Source organism: Nerophis ophidion, linkage group LG13 (genome assembly GCF_033978795.1).
Source record: "Nerophis ophidion isolate RoL-2023_Sa linkage group LG13, RoL_Noph_v1.0, whole genome shotgun sequence".
Taxonomy (NCBI): domain Eukaryota; kingdom Metazoa; phylum Chordata; class Actinopteri; order Syngnathiformes; family Syngnathidae; genus Nerophis; species Nerophis ophidion.
The window spans coordinates 43,669,988-43,691,848 of NC_084623.1; the positions used below are offsets into that span (position 1 = coordinate 43,669,988).

Below are 21,861 nucleotides of genomic sequence, written 5' to 3' on the forward strand. Positions count from 1 at the left end.
ATGTACCATAGTAGCAAAATAAAATATAACATATATGTAATATTTACATAATATATATACAGTATATAATATATACTGATATATTACATCATATTATATTTGTGTCAAAGTTAGTTTGTGACGAACCCCAAGATGCAGAGATGGAGGCAGGCATGGAGTGAGAAAACATGATTTAATAAAAAATACTAAAACAAGAACAAACGGAAGGAGTACAACAAAAAGGGCGCACGAGGCGGATAGCAGGCAAAAAGGCCTAGCGTGGAAGCTAGCAGGTATCGAGCAACAAACAGAAGTCGTACTTATAACATGAAAACAAACCACTATCAAATATAGCTTGCCGCCACGCTGCATCGACACAATATGATACGCCACGACACGACAGGTAGCAAGGACAATAATCCAGCACTCGACTGAAGGACAAAACAGGTTCAAATAGGAGCGGGCTGATTGACACCAGGTGTGGCCAGGTGCCAATCAACCGCAGCTGAGGGGAAACAGCGCACAGGGGGAAAAAAAACAGGAAACAGACAAGATAAGAGCGCTGACAGGAACTAAGGACAGGAAATACTACACAAACAGACGAAAAACTAAAACACAAACAAATTGTCAGGGGCAAGCCTAACGTTTTTTAATACATACTAAAATATATACATAATATATACAATATATAACAAATCCCTATTACAATGTACAATATTACAGTATATGAAACAATACTTCATGGTGACCACGCCCACGCCACATCCCCACCGCAGCAGGTATCACAATATAGCGATGGTACTATCATCACCGGCTAAATTTATATCATTTATATCATTTATATCGTATATTGTCTATATCTTGCAACGACAGATTGGATCAGAGGCCAAAAAAATCGGATAGAGCTCAGAGGCCAAACATTTTGAAAGGAACATTCCTAAAGAAGTAAAATATTCTATCTCCTCTGCAAAAAAAAAAAAAAGTCACAATAAAACAGAGAAAAAGCAAAATACAAGCAGCAACCAATCATACGAGGTCTTTCTGAGATGTACGTGATTCGCAGAAATCTTACCGGACATGAAAGAGTTCCCGAAAATTACAGAACATATATTTGATGATAAAGACTAAAGACAAGTTAATACATCTAAAAATTCCTAAATGTTTTACATTGTATTAAATAGGGTTGTACAGTATACCGGTATTAGGATAGTACCGCAATACTAATGAATCACATTCGGTACTATACCGCCTCTGAAAAGTATCGGTCCACCACCCCCCCGCGGATCGTCGTGATCACGTTGTGTTATTGCTGGTTTTACGAGCAGACGAGCATGTTCGGCAGCGCACAATCACGGAGTACTTACAAGCAGAAACAGTGTGTAGACAGAAAAATGGAGAACGGACGCATTTTGGCTTAAAAACTAACGATAAAGGTGAAGTCATAACACTGAAACGCTGGAAGAGGTGCTTTAAGACATGGCTAGCTCCCTAGCGGCGAACGTCCATTCGCAGTCGGCAGTGTTTTAGCTACTTCTAAATCACTAATCCTCGTCTCCATGGCGACAAATAAAGTAAGTTTCTTACAAGTATCATCCCTGCAAGACGAGGAATAGTTAAAAATGTTTCACTACACACCGTAGCTCACTGGCGTCAAAATGTAAACAAACGCCATTGGTGGATCTACACCTAACATCCCCTGTAATGATACCAAGTACATGCACGTATCAAGTCGATATTTTTTGTCATCACATCTTTAATTTTTTTTTAAATGTATATCATGTTTATAAAGTCAGGAAATATGTGCTTGAACACGTGTGGACTTTGAATATGATCAATGTTTGATGCTGTAACTACTTGGTATCGGATTGATACCTAAATTTGTGGTTTCATCCAAAACTAATGTAAAGTATCAAACAACAGAAGAATAAGTAAATATTACATTTTAACAGAAGTGTAGATAGAACATGTTAAAAAGAGAAAGTAAGCAGCTATTAACAGTAAATGAACAAGTAGATTAATAATTCATTTTCTACTATATGTCCTTAATAATTTTGACAAATTAATAGAATGATAAATGACAAAATATGTTACTGCATATGTCAGCAGACTAAATTAGCAGCCTGTATTTGCTTACCTAATATTAAAAAGACAAGTTGTCTTGTATCTTCGCTATTTTATTAAAGGACAAACTTGCAATAAGAAACATATGTTTAATGTACCCTAAGATTTTTTTGTTAAAATAAAGCCAATAATGCCATTTTTTTGTGGTCCCCTTTATTTAGAAAAGTACCGATCAAAATAATTTTGGTACCGGTACCAAAATATTGGTATCAGGACAACACTAGTCCATCCATCCATCCATTTCCTACCGCTTATTCCCTTTGGGGTCGTGGGGAGAGGGAGGGGGGACGCTGGTGCCTATCTCAGCTACAATCGGGCGGAAGGACCACACTAGTATTAAATATAAATATGGTAGGACACTGCCTACTAGGGGTGTGGGAAAAAATCGATTCGAATTTGAATCGCGATTCTCACGTTGTGCGATTCAGAATCGATTCTCATTTTAAAAAAATCGATTTAGATTTATTTTTATATCAATCCAACAAAACAATACACAGCAATACCATAACAATGCAATCCAATTCCAAAACCAAACCTGACCCAGCAACACTCAGAACTGCGATAAACAGAGCAATTGAGCGGGGACACAAACAGGACACAGAACAAACCATAAGTAGTGAAACAAAAATGAATATTATCAACAACAGTATCAATATGTTATAATTTCAACATAGCAGTGATTAAAAATCCCTCATTGTCATTATCATTAGACATTTATAAAAAAAATTAAAATAAAAATACTGTCACAGTGGCTTACACTTGCATCGCATCTCACACGGTGTCCAATATTTTCACAAAGATAAAATAAGTCATATTTTTGGTTCGTTTAATAGTTTTAAAAAAAATCCATTATTGCAATCAGTTGATAAAACATTGTCTTTTACAATTATAAAAGCTTTTTACAAAATCTACTACTCTGCTTGCATGTCAGCAGACTTGGGTAGATCCTGCTGAAATCCTATGTATTCAATGAATAGAGAATCCTTTTAAATCGGGAAAAAATCGTTTTTGAATCAAGAATCGTGTTGAATTGAAAGAAATCAATTTTTAATCGAATCGTGACCCCAAGAATCGATATTGAATCGAATCGTGGGACACCCAAAGATTCGCAGCCCTACTGCCTACCGCCCCCCCATTCAATGCAGATTTGCAACTGAAGTAAAGGTCACCAAAATACCGCCAGCCTGCGCTGACATAACCAAACGATCAATCTACTGACAAATTGTGACATGCTAAGCGTCGAGGTCAGTACACACTTGCCAAAACAAGCAACCGCAATCAATACGCCGCATCGGAATGTATTTATAGAAACACTTGTGACTCCCCGCTGAGACGCAAGCAAGTCGGGGAGGAGGAGAAGCTGTTCCTTTGACAATTTGTGCTCATTTTCCCAACAGTGGGTCTTAAAAAGTGCAAGGGTGAAGAATAGCCCCGATGTAGCGCTTTTTTTTCATTTGAACCATTGTACCACACAGATCCCACCCAACCGATCTAACAAGATTGAGTGTGCGTGTCTGAACCTGAGTAAAAGTGACTGGACACCATACGTCCTCTCGCTGCAGAGGAACACGGCTTAATAAGCGAGCAGCCGAGTGAAACACCTTGACAATCACAACTAAATTCAATCTCACACCAGCCTGTCACATCCAAATTGACAAGTGAAGCTGGTGACTGAACGTGGCTGTGCGTGCACATTCGGTCCAGCGGAAAAGCTTTTGTTTCCTGACAGTGATTTGGGACATGGTCAGCTTTCGGGCTGGGCGATACAGCCTTTTTTTAATATCTCGATATTTTTAGGCCATACCCATGATACACGATATATATCTCGATATTTTGCCTTTGCCTTGAATGAACACTTGATACATATAATCACAGCAGTATGATGATTCTATGTGTCTACATTAGGGTTGTCCCGATCCGATATTTGGATCGGATCGGCCGCCGATATTTGCCAAAAAATGCGTACCGGCAAGCATGGGAAAATACCGATCCAGATCCAGTTTTTTTTTAAATCCGGTCCGTGTTTTCTAACACACCGAAATAATACATTCCACTCTTCTGCTGCTCCCTACGCTCGGTTCCGCATTTTCCAGCACACCTTCAACACATTCACAGGTCTGTCTTCTAACAGTTAAGACGGCCATGTGAATTAAAAGTTACGGTAAAAATGTCAGCTGTGTGGGATTATTTTACCCTACAAAACGAAAAAGATGAAGAGGTGGAGTGCAAAACATGCCACAATAAAGTCAAGCGTGGTGGTAAAGTTGTAAGACATGTTATTGACTCTTCAGAGTGAGAGGCTTTTTAGCACTCATTGATGAACACAGGAGCAGGCTGACACCTGAGCATCTTGAAGTGCTCGTCTTTATTAGAAAGAATCTCCCCATTATGCTTGGACTTCAATGGTTTGCCCCCCCTGACTGGGGCAAACAAGTGAAAGGAGTGTGTAGATATATATATATATTTATTTTTTTTTTCAAGTTAACACTTGTTCAAGAGTATTGATGCCGAGTTATAGACGTTTTATCCCACTCAGGTTGTTTGTGTGTTTTTCTTTTTTTTAATAATGTTGACAGCATTATTTGCACTTTATACTGTTCACTTTTTTACTGTTTAATGATGCCATTTCTGTTTGTCATGTATAATTTTTTCTATTTTGTGTTTATCCTTGAATACCAACCATTGTGTATTATTCAAACTCACCTAATTCAGCTGGCTAGTTGTTATCAAGAGTACTAAAACCCTTTTTAACATGAATCTGACAACTAAGTAGGCTAAGTAACTTTAAACTTTAATACTTGCTCGGATAGGCCAGTATCGGAAAGTATCAGTATCGGATCGGAAGTGAAAAAACAATATCGGTATCGGATCGGAAGTGAAAAAACCTGGATCGGGACATCCCTAGTCTACATTAAAACATTCTTGTTCATACTGCATTAATGTATGCTCATTTTAAACTTTCATGCAGAGAGGGAAATCACAACTAAGTCAATTGACCAAAACTGTATTTATTAAACAGTTATTAAGCAGTGGCACAAACATTCACGTCATCACTAAAACACTAGCAACACAATAGAAAGATAAGGGATTTCCCAGAATTATCCTAGTAAATGTGTCTAAAAACATCTGAATCGCTCCCAATTCAATCGCCTTTTTTTTATTAACTTTTTGTTTCTTTCTAGTCCTTCACTCTAAATTTCCTCATCCACGAATCTTTCATCCTCGCTCAAATTAATGGGGAAATTGTCGCTTTCTCGGTCCGAATAGCTCTTGCAGCTGGAGGCTCACATTGTAAACAATGCGAGGATGTGAGGAGCCCTACAACCAGTGACGTCACGCGCACATTGTCTGCTACTTCCGGTAAAGGCAAGGCTTTTTTATTAGCGACCAAAAGTTGCGAACTTTATCGTTGATGTTCTCTACTAAATCCTTTCAGCAAAAATATGGCAATATCGCAAAATGATCAAAGTATGACACATTGAATGGACCTGCTATCCCCGTTTAGATAAGAAAATCTCATTTCAGTAGGCCTTTAAGTAAGCATTGCCCGAACACACACACACACACACACACACACACACACACACCCAGTGCTGCCTGGTCGCCATTCTTGTCGTTAATCGGGAGGATTACCAACCGTCTGCCTTAGTTTCTATTACAAACATACAAACGTGTGTACGTGCAACAGTTGTGAGTGCTGTAGATGTGAAAAGAATAGATGTTGAGTGATAGAGATAGCGAGAGAGATAGAGAGAAAGGGAGTGCATTAGGGATAAAACCTGCACAATCAGAAGTGCTTTGGCCCTGCTGGGGGAAAGTCTTTTAAAACGGGTGCTTTAGTTTGGTGGAAATGTAGGGATTTGAGCGCCTGATCTAAACATCAAGTATTAAGGAGGGATCAAATGTGTGTTGCATGCGCTCTTGGAGAGGAGCGAGGGAGCGTCTGTTTGAATCCACATTCATCTGTTTTTGGTGTGCGATAGATGTGTGCACAAAAAAACGTGACTTTAATCGTGATTATTATACATATGATTGTTGTTGAGGTTATGACTCTAATCATTTTCTTTACGACAATTTTCCGTCATCACTGCGTAAATGATCTATCTATGTTATTTTATCGACATGTTGATAAAATGTGACACTTAAACACAGGAAGTGAACAAAGTTTTTGGCGATGGGTTATGTTTTACAAATCCCGTTTCCATATGAGTTGGGAAATTGTGTTAGATTAGTAAATATAAATGGAATACAATGATTTGCAAATCATTTTAAACCCATATTCAGTTGAATATGCTACAAAGACAACATGTTTGATGTTCAAACTGATAGTTTTTTTTTTTTTTGCAAATAATCATTAACTTTAGAATTTGATGCCAGCAACACGTGACAAAGAAGTTGGGAAAGGTGGCAATAAATACTGATAAAGTTGAGGAATGCTCATCAAGTACTTATTTGGAACATCCCACAGGTGTGCAGGCTAATTGGGAACAGGTGGGTGCCATGATTGGGTATAAAAACAGCTTCCCAAAAAATGCTCAGTCTTTCACAAAAAAGGATAGAGCGAGGTACACCCCTTTGTCCACAACACTGTGAGCAAATAGTCAAACAGTTTAAGAACAACCTTTCTCAAAGTGCAATTGCAACAAATTTAGGGATTTCAACATCTACGGTCCATAATATCATCAAAAGGTTCAGAGAATCTGGAGAAATCACTCCACAAAAGCAGCATGGCCGGAAACCAACATAAAATGACCGTGACCTTTGATCCCTCAGAGGGCACTGTATCAAAAACCGACATCAATCTGTAAAGGATATCACTGCATGGGCTCAGGAACACTTCAAAAAAACCACTGTCACTAAATATAGTTCGTCGCTACATAAGTAAGTGCAAGTTAAAGCTCTACTATGCAAAGCGAAAGCCATTTATCAACAACATCCAGAAACGCCACCAGCTTCTCTGGGCCCAATATCATCTAAGATGGACTGATGCAAAGTGGAAAAGTGTTCTGTTGTCTGACGAGTCCACATTTCAAATTGTTTTTGGAAATATTTGACATTGTGGCACCGAGACCAAAGGGGAAGCGAACCATCCAGACTGTTATCGACGCAAAGTTCAAAAGCCAGCATCTGTGATGGTATGGGCGTGCATTAGTGCCCAAGGCATGGGTAATTTACACATCTGTGAAGGCACCATTAATGCGGAAAGCTACGTACAGGTTTTGGAACAACTTATGATGCCATTTAAGTGCTGTCTTTTTCATGGACGCCCCTGCTTATTTCAGCAAGACAATGCCAAGCCACATTCAGCACGTGTTACAATAGCGTGGCTTTGTAAAAAAAGAATGCGGGTACTTTCCTGGCCCGCATGCAGTCCAGACCTGTCTCCCATCGAAAATGTGTGGCGTATTATGAAGCGTAAAATACGACAGCGGACACCCCAGACTGTTGAACGACTGAAGCTCTACATAAAACAAGAATGGGAAAGAATTCCACTTTCAAGGCTTCAACAATTAGTTTCCTCAGTTACCAAAGGTTTATTGAGTGTTGTTAAGAGAAAAGGTGATGTAACACAGTGGTGAAAATGCCCTTTCCCAACTACTTTGGCACGTGATGCAGCCATGAAATTCTGAGATAATTATTATTTGAAAAAAATTTTTTTTATGAGTTTGAACATCTAATATGTTGTCTTTGTAGTGCATTCAATTGAATATGGGTTGAATAGGATTTGCAAATCATTGTATTCCATTTATATTTACATCTAACACAATTTTCCAACTCATATCAAAAGGAGTAGGAAGAAACAAATAATATTTAGCCTATGTCACAGGCAATTACTAGTAATTGGTGATGGAGGTAATGTTGTTTATGTTTTATCTCGAACATACTTACACAGTTACTATGTACACATGTTTACAGTATATCAAGTCAACGTGTCTGAAAAAAGGAGTAGGAAGAAGCAGATCTTATTTCGTCTATGTCACAACAATACAAATAATTTATAATGGGAATATTTGTTTATTTTGTACATGTATAAGGTTACTTTGTACACATTAAAGAGTTTCACGATTCCACATGTTTGAAAAGGAGTAGGAAGAAGCATATATTTTTTTTAGTCCATGTCACAGCGATTAACAATAACTGATGATGGTAAAGGTTTTAGTTCATTTTGGACACTCATAAAAGTTGGACACAAATTTACAGTTTCACAATTCAAAATGTCCGAAAAGGAGTAGGAAGAATTAAATAATATTTAGACTGTGTCACATTGCAATTACTAGTAATTGGCGATAGAGGTGTTTTATTTTGAACATACTTACATTGTACACGTTTACAGTATAACAATTCAACATGTCTGAAAAAAAGGAGTAGGAAGAAGCAGATCTTATTTACTCTATGTCACAACAATTGTAAATAATTGTTATGGGGAATATTTGTTTATTTTGTACATGTACAAGGTTACTCAGTACACATTAAAGAGTTTCACGATTACACATGTTTGAAAAGGAGTAGGAAGAAGAAAATCTTTTTTTAGTGCATGTCACATTGATTACCAATAATTGATTAATGTAATGGTTTTAGTTCATTTTCAACATGCATACAAAGTGACATTGGACACAAGTTTACAGTTTCACAATTCAAAATGTCCGAAAAGGAGTAGGAAGAAGCAAATCACAGTTGGCCTATGTCACAGCAATTACTAAAAATTGGTGATGGAGGTAATGTTTTTTTATGTTTTATTTCGAACAGACTTACACGGTTACTTTGCACACATGTTAACAGTATAACAATTCAACATGTCCGAAAAGGAGTAGGAAGAAGCAGATCTTATATAGTCTATGTCAAAACAATTACAAATGATTGATAATGGGGAATTTTTTTTTATTTTATACATTTTACTTTGCACACATTAGAAGAGTTTCACAATTCCACATGTCTGAAAAGGAGTAGGAAGAAGCAGATTTTTGGTCCGTGTTACAGCGATTACAAATAATTGACAAAGATAATGGTTTTAGTTCATTTTGGACACGCATATAAGTTGGAAACAAGTTTACAGTTTCACAATTCAAAACGTCCGATAAGGAGTAGGAAGAAGAAAATAATATTTAGACTGTGTCACATTGCAATTAATAGTAATTGGTGATGGAGGTGTTTTATTTCGAACATACTTACACGGTTACTTTGTACACATGTTTACAGGATAACAGTTCAACATGTCCGAAAAGGAGTAAGAAGAAGCAGAGCTTATGTAATAAAACATGGCATTTTTTTTTTACCCTACATTTGACTGGGCTGGATGTTTTTGGTGTTTTAGAAGTATTTTAAGTTTCCTTCTAAGGCAGTGGTCACCAACCTTTTTGAAACCAAGAGCTACTTCTTGGGTACTGATTAATGCGAAGGACCACCATTTGGATACACACTTAAAAAAAATTGCCAGAAATAGCCAATTTGCTCAATTTACCTTTAATAAAGACATCTATATATATATTAAAAAATTTGGTATTTCTGTCTGTCATTCCGTCGTACATTTTTTTTCCTTTTACGGAAGGTTTTTTGTAGAGAATAAATTATGAAAAAAACACGTAATTGAACGGATTAAAAGAGGAGAAAACAGGAAAAAAAATAAAATTAAATTTTGAAACATAGTTTATCTTCAATTTCCACTCTTTAAAATTCAAAACTCAACCAAAAAAAAAGAAGGGGAAAAACTAGCTAATTCGAATATTTTTGAAAAAATTCAAAAAAGAATTTATGGAACATCATTAGTAATTTTTCCTGATTAAGATTAATTTTAGAATTTTGATGACATGTTTTAAATAGGTTAAAATCCAATCTGCACTTTGTTAGAATATATAACAAATTGGACCAAGCTATATTTCTAACAAAGACAAATTATTATTTCTTCTAGATTTTCCAGAACAAAAATTTTAAAAGAAATTCAAAAGATTTTGAAATAAGATTTAAATTTGATTCTACAGATTTTCTAGATTTGCCAGAATAATTTTTTTGAATTTTAATCATAAGTTTTAAGAAATATTTCACAAATATTCTTTGTCGAAAAAATAGAAGTTAAAATGAAGAATTAAATTAAAATGTATTTATTATTCTTTACAATAAAAAAAATAAATTAACTTGAACATTGATTTAAATTGTCAGGAAAAAAGAGGAAGGAATTTAAAAGGTAAAAAGGTATGTGTTTAAAAATCCTAAAATCATTTTTAAGGTTGTATTTTTTCTCTAAAATTGTCTTTCCGAAAGTTATAAGAAGTAAAAAAAAAAAATAATTGATTTAAACAAGTGAAGACCAAGTCTTTAAAATATTTTCTTGAATTTTCAAATTCTACTTGAGTTTTGTCTGTCTTAGAATTAAAAATGTCGAGCAAAGCAAGACCAGCTTGCTATTAAATAAATACAATTTAAAAAAAAAATTGAGGCAGCTCACTGGTAAGTGCTGATATTTGAGCTATTTTTAGAACAAGCCAACGGGTGACTCATCTGGTCCTTACGGGCTACCTGGTGCCCGCGGGCACCGCCTTTGTGACCCCTGGTCTAAGGTCATATTTTCACAATATATGAAAAAACTAGGCTTCACGGTGGTAGAGGGGTTAGTGCGTCTGCCTCACAATACGAAGGTCCTGCAGTCCTGGGTTCAAATCCAGGCTCGGGATCTTTCTGTGTGGAGTTTGCATGTCCTCCCCGTGAATGCGTGGGTTCCCTCTGGGTACTCCGGCTTCCTCCCACTTCCAAAGACATGCACCTGGGGATAGGTTGATTGGCAACACTAAATTGGCCCTAGTGTGTGAATGTGAGTTTGAATGTTGTCTGTCTATCTGTATTGGCCCTGCGATGAGGTGGCGACTTGTCCAGGGTGTACCCCGCCTACCGCCCGGTTGTAGCTGAGATAGGCGCCAGCGCCCCCTGCGACACCAAAAGGGAATAAGCGGTAGAAAATGGATGGATGAACAAACTATAATTGGAAAGAAGCGGTAAAGAATTGAATTAACTTCTGCTTCTTCCTTCTCCTTTTAGGACACATTTTAATTGGAATAATGTGGGGTTAATTCGTGTAAAAACAAATCAAGAGTTCAGTTAAAAATAAAATAAAATAAAATAAAATAAAAACTCACCCTCCATGCAGAAAATGAGCATCCAGGCTATCCATAGGTCCGAGTTGTGAAATTTCACCATGGTTCCGAACTGTTCCGAACTGTCCCGAACTGTTCCGATCCGTGCCAGGCTCAGAGAACTCTTACTTGGCACGTAACATTGGGCCAGTCAAGGCTGCTCTTCAAATACTTTATTGTCCCAAAACAAAGGTAATATTTCGGCCCCAAAGAACCCCCGATTCATGTCCAGTCCGGTCCAAGGTGTCACTCCCCACTCCGTCCTTTTCAGAAGCAGGTCCAGTTCAAGTCGCCACACAAATGTTTGTGTCACGCCGTCAGAAGACGCACAGTGAGTGAAAAGTCAAGAGTTGGAGCGAGTGGAACCTCCGCGCCGTGTCAGGATGCTGAGTCTAATTTGGAAACACGTCACAAAGTGAGACTTTTCCCCGCCGCCTCGGTGACAGTCGCCAACGCGTCCTGCGGCGCTCCATGCTTCCTCGCGTCGGATGCAGAGGCTCAGCAGACCCGGGGGGGAGTAAATCTTAACTATATAAGCCTCGCTTCCGGTACGTGCATTCCAAAATAAATGAAATATACACGCTCAGCTGACGCAAATAAAAAGCTGGTAATGGTTTGTACGACAACTATTGAATAAACTCCCAGCATAACATGTTTTATCTGTTTCTATCATTCTCACGTCGACCATTACCGACTTTTCCCCCTTTTGGTTTGTCGTTCTTTGTTTAGTGATTTCCGGTTGCGCTGAGGTTGTGTGCGCTGGCTTGACTAAGCACTTTGGCGGATAATTGCAAAGTTGTTGTTGCTGGGAGACCGCTGACGCCATGAATGGGGAAAGGCGTACGGGCGCTCCCTTGTGGTATGTTTAGGGATCGACCCGCTCGGACGTACTTGCGATGCAAGTTTGTTTTGGTGAAATTAAATAATCAAAAGTGGTTAAACGGACTCAAATTTGGAGCATGCATGTTATTTATGATGGGCCAAATTGGACAAAATGTAATAAATACATGTTCAAAAATTTAGGGACAAGCAGTAGAAAATGGATGGATACATGAAATAACGCAATCGATAATTTATTAAATTATTAATTATGATTTGCAGTCCTGGGTTCAATCCTATGCTCGGGATCTTTCTGAGTGGAGTTTGCATGTTCTCCCCGTGAATGCGTGGGCTACCTCCCACTTCCAAAGACATGCACCTGGGGATAGGTTGATTGGCAGCGCTAAAATTGGCCCTAGTGTGGGAATGCGAGTGTGAATGTTGTCCGTCTATCTGTGTTGGCCCTGCGATGAGGAGGCGACTTGTCCAGGGTGTACCCCGCCTTCCGCCCGATTGTAGCTGAGATAGGCACCAGCGCCCCCCCGCGACTCCAAAAGGGAATAAGCGGTAGAAAATGGATGGGATGGATGGATGGATGATTTTACATTTAATAATTAATGCCACATTTGTGTATTTGATTCAAAATATAATTAAAAAATATTTAAACGTTTGTATACAATGACCGTGTAGGGGAATTTCTGACCTTTATACCATATTTTGTGTCTGTTTTAGTCCAAAAAGAAAGTCTATCTAAAAGCCTCTGAACCACTGCTGAGCACATGCGGGTTAAAGTTGAATTTCGGGTCACCCTAACCATTCTAAAAAATGTTTTGTTTGTTTGTTATGACTAAGGGATCCACGGTTGTTTTGGAGCAAGCAGTTGCAAAACAGCGAGATCTTGACATAAGAGGGAAACATAAAAAGCCAGCAGACCAATATTTGATGTGATTTGCATGATTTTTTTTTATATTCTGGATCCTCTGGAGGACGATGTCTGTCTTAATGGGCAATTTAATCCAACCTTGTACTTTTGATTATGGGTAAATAAAACTTTTGTACTAAAACCACTGTGTTTGCAGTTTAAGCTTCGGGACAATGCACCACAACCGCAACCCCGAGTGACACGCGGTAGGAAAACGGATGGATGGGTTTAAATAATTACTTAAATACATCATTTATTATATTTGGAATTACATACACCAATGAGTTATTAGAAGTACCATTACATTTTTTTATGTAAAATCATATTCAATAATTTAATAAATTAGCAATTTCATTATTTCATGATTTATTTGTAAACATTTTTGAACATGTATTTATCAAATTCTGTCCGATTTGGCCCTTCACAAAAAACAACATACATGCTCCTATCTGATATGTTTAAATATTTAAATTGTATTTTCTCTTTATCTCCAATGGTGCACCTGACCCATCTGGTGCTCTGGCGGTAAGTGGCAAATTATCTCTGCCTCACTTATTAATAAAAATACATAATATGAATTATGATGATTTTGTATGTGTGTGTGTGTGAGTATATATATATATATATATATACATATATATATATATATATATATATATATACATACACGTATATATATATATACACATATATATTATATATATATACACATATATATATTATATATATACACACTATATATATATATATATATATATATATATATATATATATATATATATACACACACACACACACACATATACAGGACTGTCTCAGAAAATCTGAATATTGTGATAAAGTCCTTTATTTTCTGTAATGCAACTAAAAACAAGAAAATGTCATACATTCTGGATTCATTACACATCAACTGAAATATTGCAAGCCTTTTCTTATTTTAATATTGCTGATTATGGCATACAGCTTTGTTTACTTGGTCTGAGGAAATATTCAAATTTTTTGAGATAGGATTTTTGAGTTTTCTTAAGCTGTATGCCATAATCAGCAATATTAAAATAACAAAAGGCTTGCAATATTTCAGTTGATGTGTAATGAATCCAGAATGTATGACATAGTTGCATTACAGAAAATAAAGGACTTTATCACAATGTTAAAATTTTCTGAGACAGTCCTGTATATATATATATATAAATACATATATATACATATATATATATATACATATATATACATATATATACATATATACATATATATATATATATATATACATATATATACATATATATACACACTACATGACAATCATTATGACCGTTTATCATTATTTTGTACAAATTAAAGTAGTCAATGTCCAACTATTACAATAGCATTTATTAAAAACACCAGAAAATTACTTGGCACACAGCCATTAAAGTCGAAAAACCACTGGTCACAGAAGAGTCCAGACATTTGTGAAAAATGCCCACGTTGGGCCATAAACAAAAATGTGGAACCTGGATGAAAAAGTGATTTTATATAATTCATTAATTATTTTATTTCATAAATATTTGCAAAACTCAAACATTGCAAATATCTCCTCAGCAATGAAGGCCAGACAGAAAGGAGGAAACAGTGCTATCTTGTGGTGAAAACACACTTAACTTACTGTATGTTTCTTGTCGTCACATCAATGACTGTTCCTGATGGTTACATTTGTTCACACCACAAATGGTGTTACAAGTAATAGGCTGCATCTACACACACACACACACACACACACACACACACACACACACACGCACACACACACACACACACACAAGCGCGTGTATACACACACACGCACGTGTACACACACACACACATTGCCAGAGCAGCAGATTAGCAGTTAGGTCTCTCAGGAAGCATCAGTTCTGGAATGACAGAAAATGACAATGACATTAGTGCAGGAAGAGAAGATGATTTATTAAAGAACATCTTAAGTGGCACAGCTCCTATATTTTATGAATGAATGATTCTGACGACCAGAGAAGTACTAACGGGCCCCCGGAATGACTTCCCTATATGGAGGGCTTAGATCAAGTTAAGCTTGTACAGGGGCCTCACATGAGACCAGTGATTCCCAACTGGGCCAAAAAATAGGATTCACTATAACTATTACATCTTTATTCATCTTTTTATTGCAGAGACGAGTCGGGAAAGGAAGGAAAAAAATAAAGGTTTAATAATATTCTAAGTAGGGTTAGGTTTCTCAAACATTTTTCACCAAGTACCACCTCAAGAAACACTTGGCTTTCCAAGTATCACCACCATAACAACCAACATTAAAATACAGTAAAGTAGTAGACCTAAGTATTCATTAAAGTAAGGCAGTTTTTTAACGAGTATATTTAATATTTTCAGCCACTGCAGCAATACATGGTTTGAACAGTAACACTGTGTTTTGAAAATAGGAAAATAATTAAGTGATTCTTTGGCACACCACTAGATGGCGCCAGCGTACCAGTCCGAGAATCACTGGTTAGCCAATATTGAGAATTTTTTGTATCGACTAAAAACAGGACTGGTATCGCCGATACTGAAACTTATACGGATTATGATGACGATAATATTGGGAAAGTAATGTTTTTGTAATTTAGAGCACAATGTTGTCAGAGTTATTTAGGGACGGCGTGGCGCAGTGGGGAGAGTGGCCGTGCGCAACCCGAGCGTCCCTGGTTCAATTCCCACCTAGTACCAAACTCGTCACGTCCGTTGTGTCCTGAGCAAGACACTTCACCCTTGCTCCTGATGTGTGCTGGTTGGCGCCTTGCATGGCAGCTCCCTCCATCAGTGTGTGAATGTGTGTGTGAATGGGTAAATGTGGAAGTAGTGTCAAAGCGCTTTGAGTACCTTGAAGGTAGAAAAGCGCTATACAAGTACAACCCATTTATTTAGTGACTAACCCCAAGATGCAGAGATGGAGGCAGGCATTGGATATGAAGACATTATTTAATATAAATAATAGAACAAGAACAAACAAAAAGCACGCACGTGGGCGGAATAACAAACTAAGGGAGCTAGCACTGGAAGCTAGAAAACAAAAAGGAACTTTAGCATGGAAGCTAGAGGATGACAAACAGAAAAACTGGAAATAACTAATGGCTAACAAGAACAGCTTACCGCTACGACGAACAGGACAAAATGTAGCGCGACAGGTAATAGCTGAAATAAATCACAGACACGACAAGAGTAACACATGGCAACGACAAGTCCGAATGACAATACAATGATCCAGCCACTGACACAAGACAAATGAGGTACAAATAGGAGCCGGCTGATTGGCAACGGGTGTGGCCAGATGCCAATCAGCCGCAGATGAGGGGGAACACAGCACTCAAGGAACAAGACAGGAAGCTGACAAATTAAGAGCACTTTACGGGAAATAAAAGACAGGAAATACTAAACACAAGAAACAGACAAATGCAGAGGAAAAAACTAAAACATAGACAAACTGTAAGGGGCAAGCCTGACAAATGTATTCTTATAAACTTCATAAAAATATTTTATATTACAACACTAAATTATTTATGGAAAAAAGTTACGAGTGCAAAATAAGAAAAATGCATCAAATTAAATAAATAAAGCCTGCTCAGTGGCCTTGTGGTTAGAGTGTCCGCCCTGCGATCGGTAGGTCATGCGTTCAAATCTGAGTCATACCAAAGACTATAAAAATGGGACTCATAACTTCCCTGTTAGGCACTCAGCATCAAGGGTTGGAATTGGGGGTTAAATCACCAAAATGATTCCCGAGCGCGGCCACCGCTGCTGCTCACTGCTCCCCTCCCCTCCCAGGGGGTGGAACAAGGGGATGGGTCAAATGCAGAGGGTAATTTCCCCACAGCGAGTGTGTATGACTGTGGTTCTTTAACTTTAACTTCAAGATTAATAACTTTGTTTAAAAATCCATCCATCTTCTTCCGCTTATCTGAGGTCGAGTCGCAGGGGCAGCAGCCTAAGCAGGGAAGCCCAGACTTCCCTCTCCCCAGCCACTTCGTCTAGCTGTTCCCTGGGCAATCCGAGGTGTTCCCTGGCCAGCCGGGAGACATAGTCTTCCCAACATGTCCTGGGTCTTCCCTGTCGGCTCTTAACGGTTGGACGTGCCCTAAACTCCTGCCTAGGGAGGTGTTCGGGTGGCATCCAGATGCCCGAGCCACCTCATCTGGCTCCTGTGGAGGAGCAGCGGCTTTACTTTGAGTTCCTCCCGGATGGCAGAGCTTCTCACCCTATCTCTAAGGGAGAGCCCCGCCACCCGGCGGAGGAAACTCATTTCGGCCGCTTGTACCCGTGATCTTATCCTTTCAGTCATGACCCAAAGCTCATGACCATAGGTGAGGATGGGAACGTAGATCGACCGGTAAATTGAGAGCTTTCCCTTCCGGCTCAGCTCCTTCTTCACCACAACGGCTCGGTACAACGTCCGCATTACTGAAGACGCCGCACCGATCCGCCTGTCGACCTCACAATCCACTCTTCCCTCACTCGTGAGCAAGACTCCTAGGTACTTGAACTCCTCCACTTGGGGCAGGGTCTCCTCCCCAACCCGGAGAAGCCACTCCACCTTTTTCCGGGTGAGAACCATGGACTCAGACTTGGAGGTGCTGATTCTCATTCCGGTCGCTTCACACTCGGCTGCGAACCGATCCAGTGAGAGCAGAATATCCCAGTCAGATGAAGCCATCAGGACCACATCATCTGCAAAAAGCAAAGACCTAATCCCGCGACCACCAAACCGAAACCCCTCAACGCCTTGACTGCGCCTAGAAATTCTGTCCATAAAAGTTATGAACAGAATGTAGAGTTATTTTATTATTTGAGTGTATCTGTTCTCCGTGAATGAAAGCAACACTCCTGTGAGAAAACGGTGCCGCAAAGATGTCTGCGGACGTCATGTTTGTCACATTTTGACAAGAATGTAAACGTGGCGAGGGACAAAGAAAGGAGGACAGGTGTCAGACAGGCAGGGCTGGTAAAACCTGCTAAGTGTGTACATGCAGCATGTGAACGACCTTTGAAACCAGGTGTGACAGCTATGTTTGCCGCACCTTGAGCTGTGTTCTATTTGTGTTTCAAAGATTGTGTTATGCAAATGTGCAACAACAACACAAAAAAACTCACTTCATCGCTGCTGCTGCTGCTGGAAGAGGAAGAGGATGAGGATTTGTCGGATTTGTGTCCCTCCTTATGGGACTTTTTCTTCTTCTTCCCATCTTCTGACTTGTGATCGCCATGTTTGTCCTTGCTGCCCGATTTGTCTTTGCTGCCCGATTTGTCCTTGCTGCCCGATTTGTCTTTGCCGTCCGATTTGCCTTTGCCGTCGTCCTGACAAAACAAACGCACTTTTTATGTACGGTACATTCCTGGTGTTTTGGTACTCTTATTAATCAGTTTTAAAAACAATAAGTCTGTCTTTGTTAAAAGGTAAGGTACAAGCAACAATAATCGAAATAGAAGCAAATGTATCTATTTATGTTTTTGTGCAAGGCTACACAAGGTGTGCATTCATGTAATATTCCATTTTAATGTTTTTTCATTTAATACACATTTTATATGGATATATATATATATATATATATATATATATATATATATATATACATACATATATACACACACACACATGTATAAACACACACAAGAAAAGCGCTATATAAATATAATTCACTTCACTTCACTTACACACACATATGTATGTATGTATATATATATATATATATATATATATATATATATATATATATATATATATATATATATATACATATATATATATATATATATATATACATATATATATATATATATATATAGGTGTCCCACGATTCAATTCAATATCGATTCTTGGGGTCGCGATTCGATTATATATTGATTTTTTTCAATTCAACGTGATTCTCGATTCAAAAACGTTATTTTTCCGATTCAAAACGATTCTGTATTCATTCAATACATAAGATTTTAGCAGGATCTACCCCAGTCTGCTGACATGCTAGCAGAGTAGTATATATTTTTTTAAAAGCTTTTATAATTGTAAAGGACAATGTTTTATCAACTAATTGCAATAATGTACATTTGTTTTAACTATTAAACCAACCAAAAATATGACTTATTTTACCTTTGTGAAAACATTGGACACAGTGTGTTGTCAAGCTTATGAGATGCGATGCGAGTGTAAGCCACTAATGTTCTTTTTTATTATTTTTATAAATGTCTAATGATAATGTCAATGAGGGATTTTTATCACGGCTATGCTGAACTTATAACTAATATTGATACTGTTGTTGATAATATTCATTTTTGTTTCACTACTTTTGGTTTGTTCTGTGTCGTGTTTGTGTGTCCTCTCAATTGCTCTGTTTATTGCAGTTCTGAGTGTTGCTGGGTCAGGTTTGGTTTTGGAATTTGATTGCACTGTTATGGTATTGCTGTGTATTGGTTTGTTGGATTAATAAAATATATATATATTTATTTATTTATTTTTTTTTTTTTTTTTTTTAAATCGATTTTTTTTTAAATGAGAATCAATTCTGAATCGCACAACGTGAGAATCGCGATTCGTAATCGAATCGATTTTTTCCCACACTCCTAATATATATATAAATATATATATATACATACATACATACGTGTGTGCGTGAAATACAGGACTTAAAGTACCTTCTTCTTACTCCAAGGCCAGCTTAGCTCATCAGTCTTTCCCTCGGTCTTTGTCACCGCTTCCTCCTGGCCCAGAGCTGCGTTTGCAATGTGGGGGGAAAAAGAAAAATAATTACACAACGTTAAAATGAATTAACCAAAAGTTTACTTAACAGTGTCATCAAAACTGCTAGCTATATTACGTCACAGTTACCCACTGAGTGTGATCATTCACTGCTAATCTTACCTGAAGAGAGATCAAAGGACATCTTGTCAGCGTGATTCCGCAAACAAAGTACGCAAGTGGGAGAGAAAAGTCATGAAGTCGATAACACAGACCGCGCCTCAAACCACGTGACCTAACCTGGCCCCGCCCCCCAGTGCCGGTGTAAAGGTCCTCAGGGTTGCGTTCACGTACAACCGGAATTACCACAGATTATTGAGATTCGTCTCGATATTTTTCCCGAAATAGAACGTCCCAAAACTTTAAACCTAAACTTACATGGATATTTAGTGATCACAACATACATTAAAGGCCTACTGAAACCCACTACTACCGACCACGCAGTCTGATAGTTTATATATCAATGATGAAATATTAACATTGCAACACATGCCAATACGGCCGGTTTAGTTTACTAAATTGCGATTTTAAATTTTGCGGAAGTATCATGCTAAAACGTCGCGGTATGATGACGCGTTTTGGTCCAGCACCGTTCACAGCTATAAATCGTCTCTTTTCATCGCATAATTCCACAGTATTATGGACATCTGTGTTGCTGAATCTTTTGCAATTTGTTCAATGAATAATGGAGGCGTCAAAGAAGAAAGATGTAGGTGAATCTTTCATCCTCGCTCAAATTTAGTTTAGTTTACATGCTAAAGTATCATGCTAAAACGTCGCGGTATGATGACGCGTGTGTGTGACATCACGCATCGTAGAGGACATTTTGGACCAGCACCGTTCACAGCTATAAATCGTCTCTTTTCATCGCATAATTCCACAGTATTATGGACATCTGTGTTGCTGAATCTTATGCAATTTGTCCAATGAATAATGGAGACGTCAAAGAAGAAAGATGTAGGTGGGAAGCGGTGTATTGCGGCCGCCTTTAGCAACACAAACGCAGCCGGTGTTTCATTGTTTACATTCCCGAAAGATGACGGTGAAGCTTTACTATGGAACAGAGCGGTCAAGCGAACACGGTTGGATTGGACCACACACACAAAGTACAGTGTATTATGCAGCGATCATTTCGAAAGATCGTGTTTTGAAGAGGGTCCCTTGCAAAGGGCAGTGTAGCGGTAAAGTCCTATACTATTACTGCTACTGGTTGCCAAATATAAATGAAGCTAGTTCAGACGTGTGCAGCCGGCTAATAATTGATGTTCAAAATTGTGTCCATGTTTAACAAAAATATTTAATATCATAAAGTCACATTTATATAACACACTTTGTACAAAAACAGAAAATACACGGGAGCAAACTAACACTAGCCTGGCACAGTCAAGAACTGTTGCGCCTCTACTCAGCAACACCTGAGCAAGATCCTGACTCCTCCCTAAATAGCCAGGCACTTGGCCTTGGAGCCAACCCCTTTAGTGACATCATGAATTTGACAGACAGAGAGTGTATTTGGCTCTAACAGGGGCAGAGATGGGCATCGCCACCACCCGTCGACTGGTGCTGAAGAAAGGTGCGGGGCCGACCCTCAGGTTGTACAGGTACGACCATATAATCTCACTAAAACACTAGTAACACAATAAGCAGATAAGAGATTTTCCAGAATGATCCTAGTGAATGTGTCTGATAACATCTGAATCGCTCTGCCGTCTAGTTTTTTTTTTGTCTTCTAGTCCTTCACTCTCACTTTCCTCATCCAAAAATCTTTCATCCTCGCTCAAATTAACGGGGAAATTGTCGCTTTCTCGGCCTGAATAGCTTTCGCTGCTGGTGGCCATGATTGTAAACAATGGTCAGATGTGAGGAGCTCCACAACCCGTGACGTCACGCGCACTTCGTCTGCTACTTCCGGTACAGGCAAGGCTTTTTCATTAGCGACCAAAAGTTTCAAATTTTATCATCGATGTTCTCTACTAAATCCTTTCAGCAAAAATATGGCAATATCGCGAAATGATCAAGTATGACACATAGAATGGACCTGCTATCCCTGTTTAAATAAGAAAATCTCATTTCAGTAGGCCTTTAATAATGTTGTAATTGAAGCCTATTTTCAAAATGCA

General features: G+C 38.3%; 2 protein-coding genes across 2 annotated transcripts in view; both read right to left on the minus strand.

Annotated features, from left to right (window-relative positions):
• Positions 1–12,130, minus strand: part of igsf11 (immunoglobulin superfamily member 11) — a 327,969-nt gene extending 315,839 nt beyond the window's left edge. Inside the window, exon 1 of the mRNA XM_061918978.1 lies at positions 11,226–12,130. Within this exon, the coding sequence (XP_061774962.1) occupies positions 11,226–11,286 (61 nt within the window). The 5' untranslated portion in view covers positions 11,287–12,130. The remainder of the gene's footprint in view (positions 1–11,225) is intronic.
• Positions 12,131–14,316: 2,186 nt separating this feature from the next.
• On the minus strand, positions 14,317–19,949 carry wu:fb18f06 (osteocalcin 2). The gene is made up of 4 exons (XM_061918984.1): positions 19,865–19,949; positions 19,639–19,715; positions 18,103–18,306; positions 14,317–14,858 (listed from the first exon to the last, which is right to left on the minus strand). Exons 1-4 carry the CDS (start codon positions 19,884–19,886, stop codon positions 14,853–14,855), a joined length of 309 nt encoding a protein of 102 aa, XP_061774968.1. The 5' UTR covers positions 19,887–19,949; the 3' UTR covers positions 14,317–14,852.
• Positions 19,950–21,861: the final 1,912 nt, after the last annotated feature.

Coding starts and splice junctions, on each gene's coding strand:
- wu:fb18f06 (XM_061918984.1), bottom strand. CDS start 19,886: ATGTCCTTTGATCTCTCTTCAG. Junction 19,716..19,864: donor GTCCTTTGATCTCTCTTCAG/GTAAGATTAGCA, acceptor TTGCAAACGCAG/CTCTGGGCCAGGAGGAAGCG. Junction 18,307..19,638: donor GGCCTTGGAGTAAGAAGAAG/GTACTTTAAGTC, acceptor TTGTTTTGTCAG/GACGACGGCAAAGGCAAATC.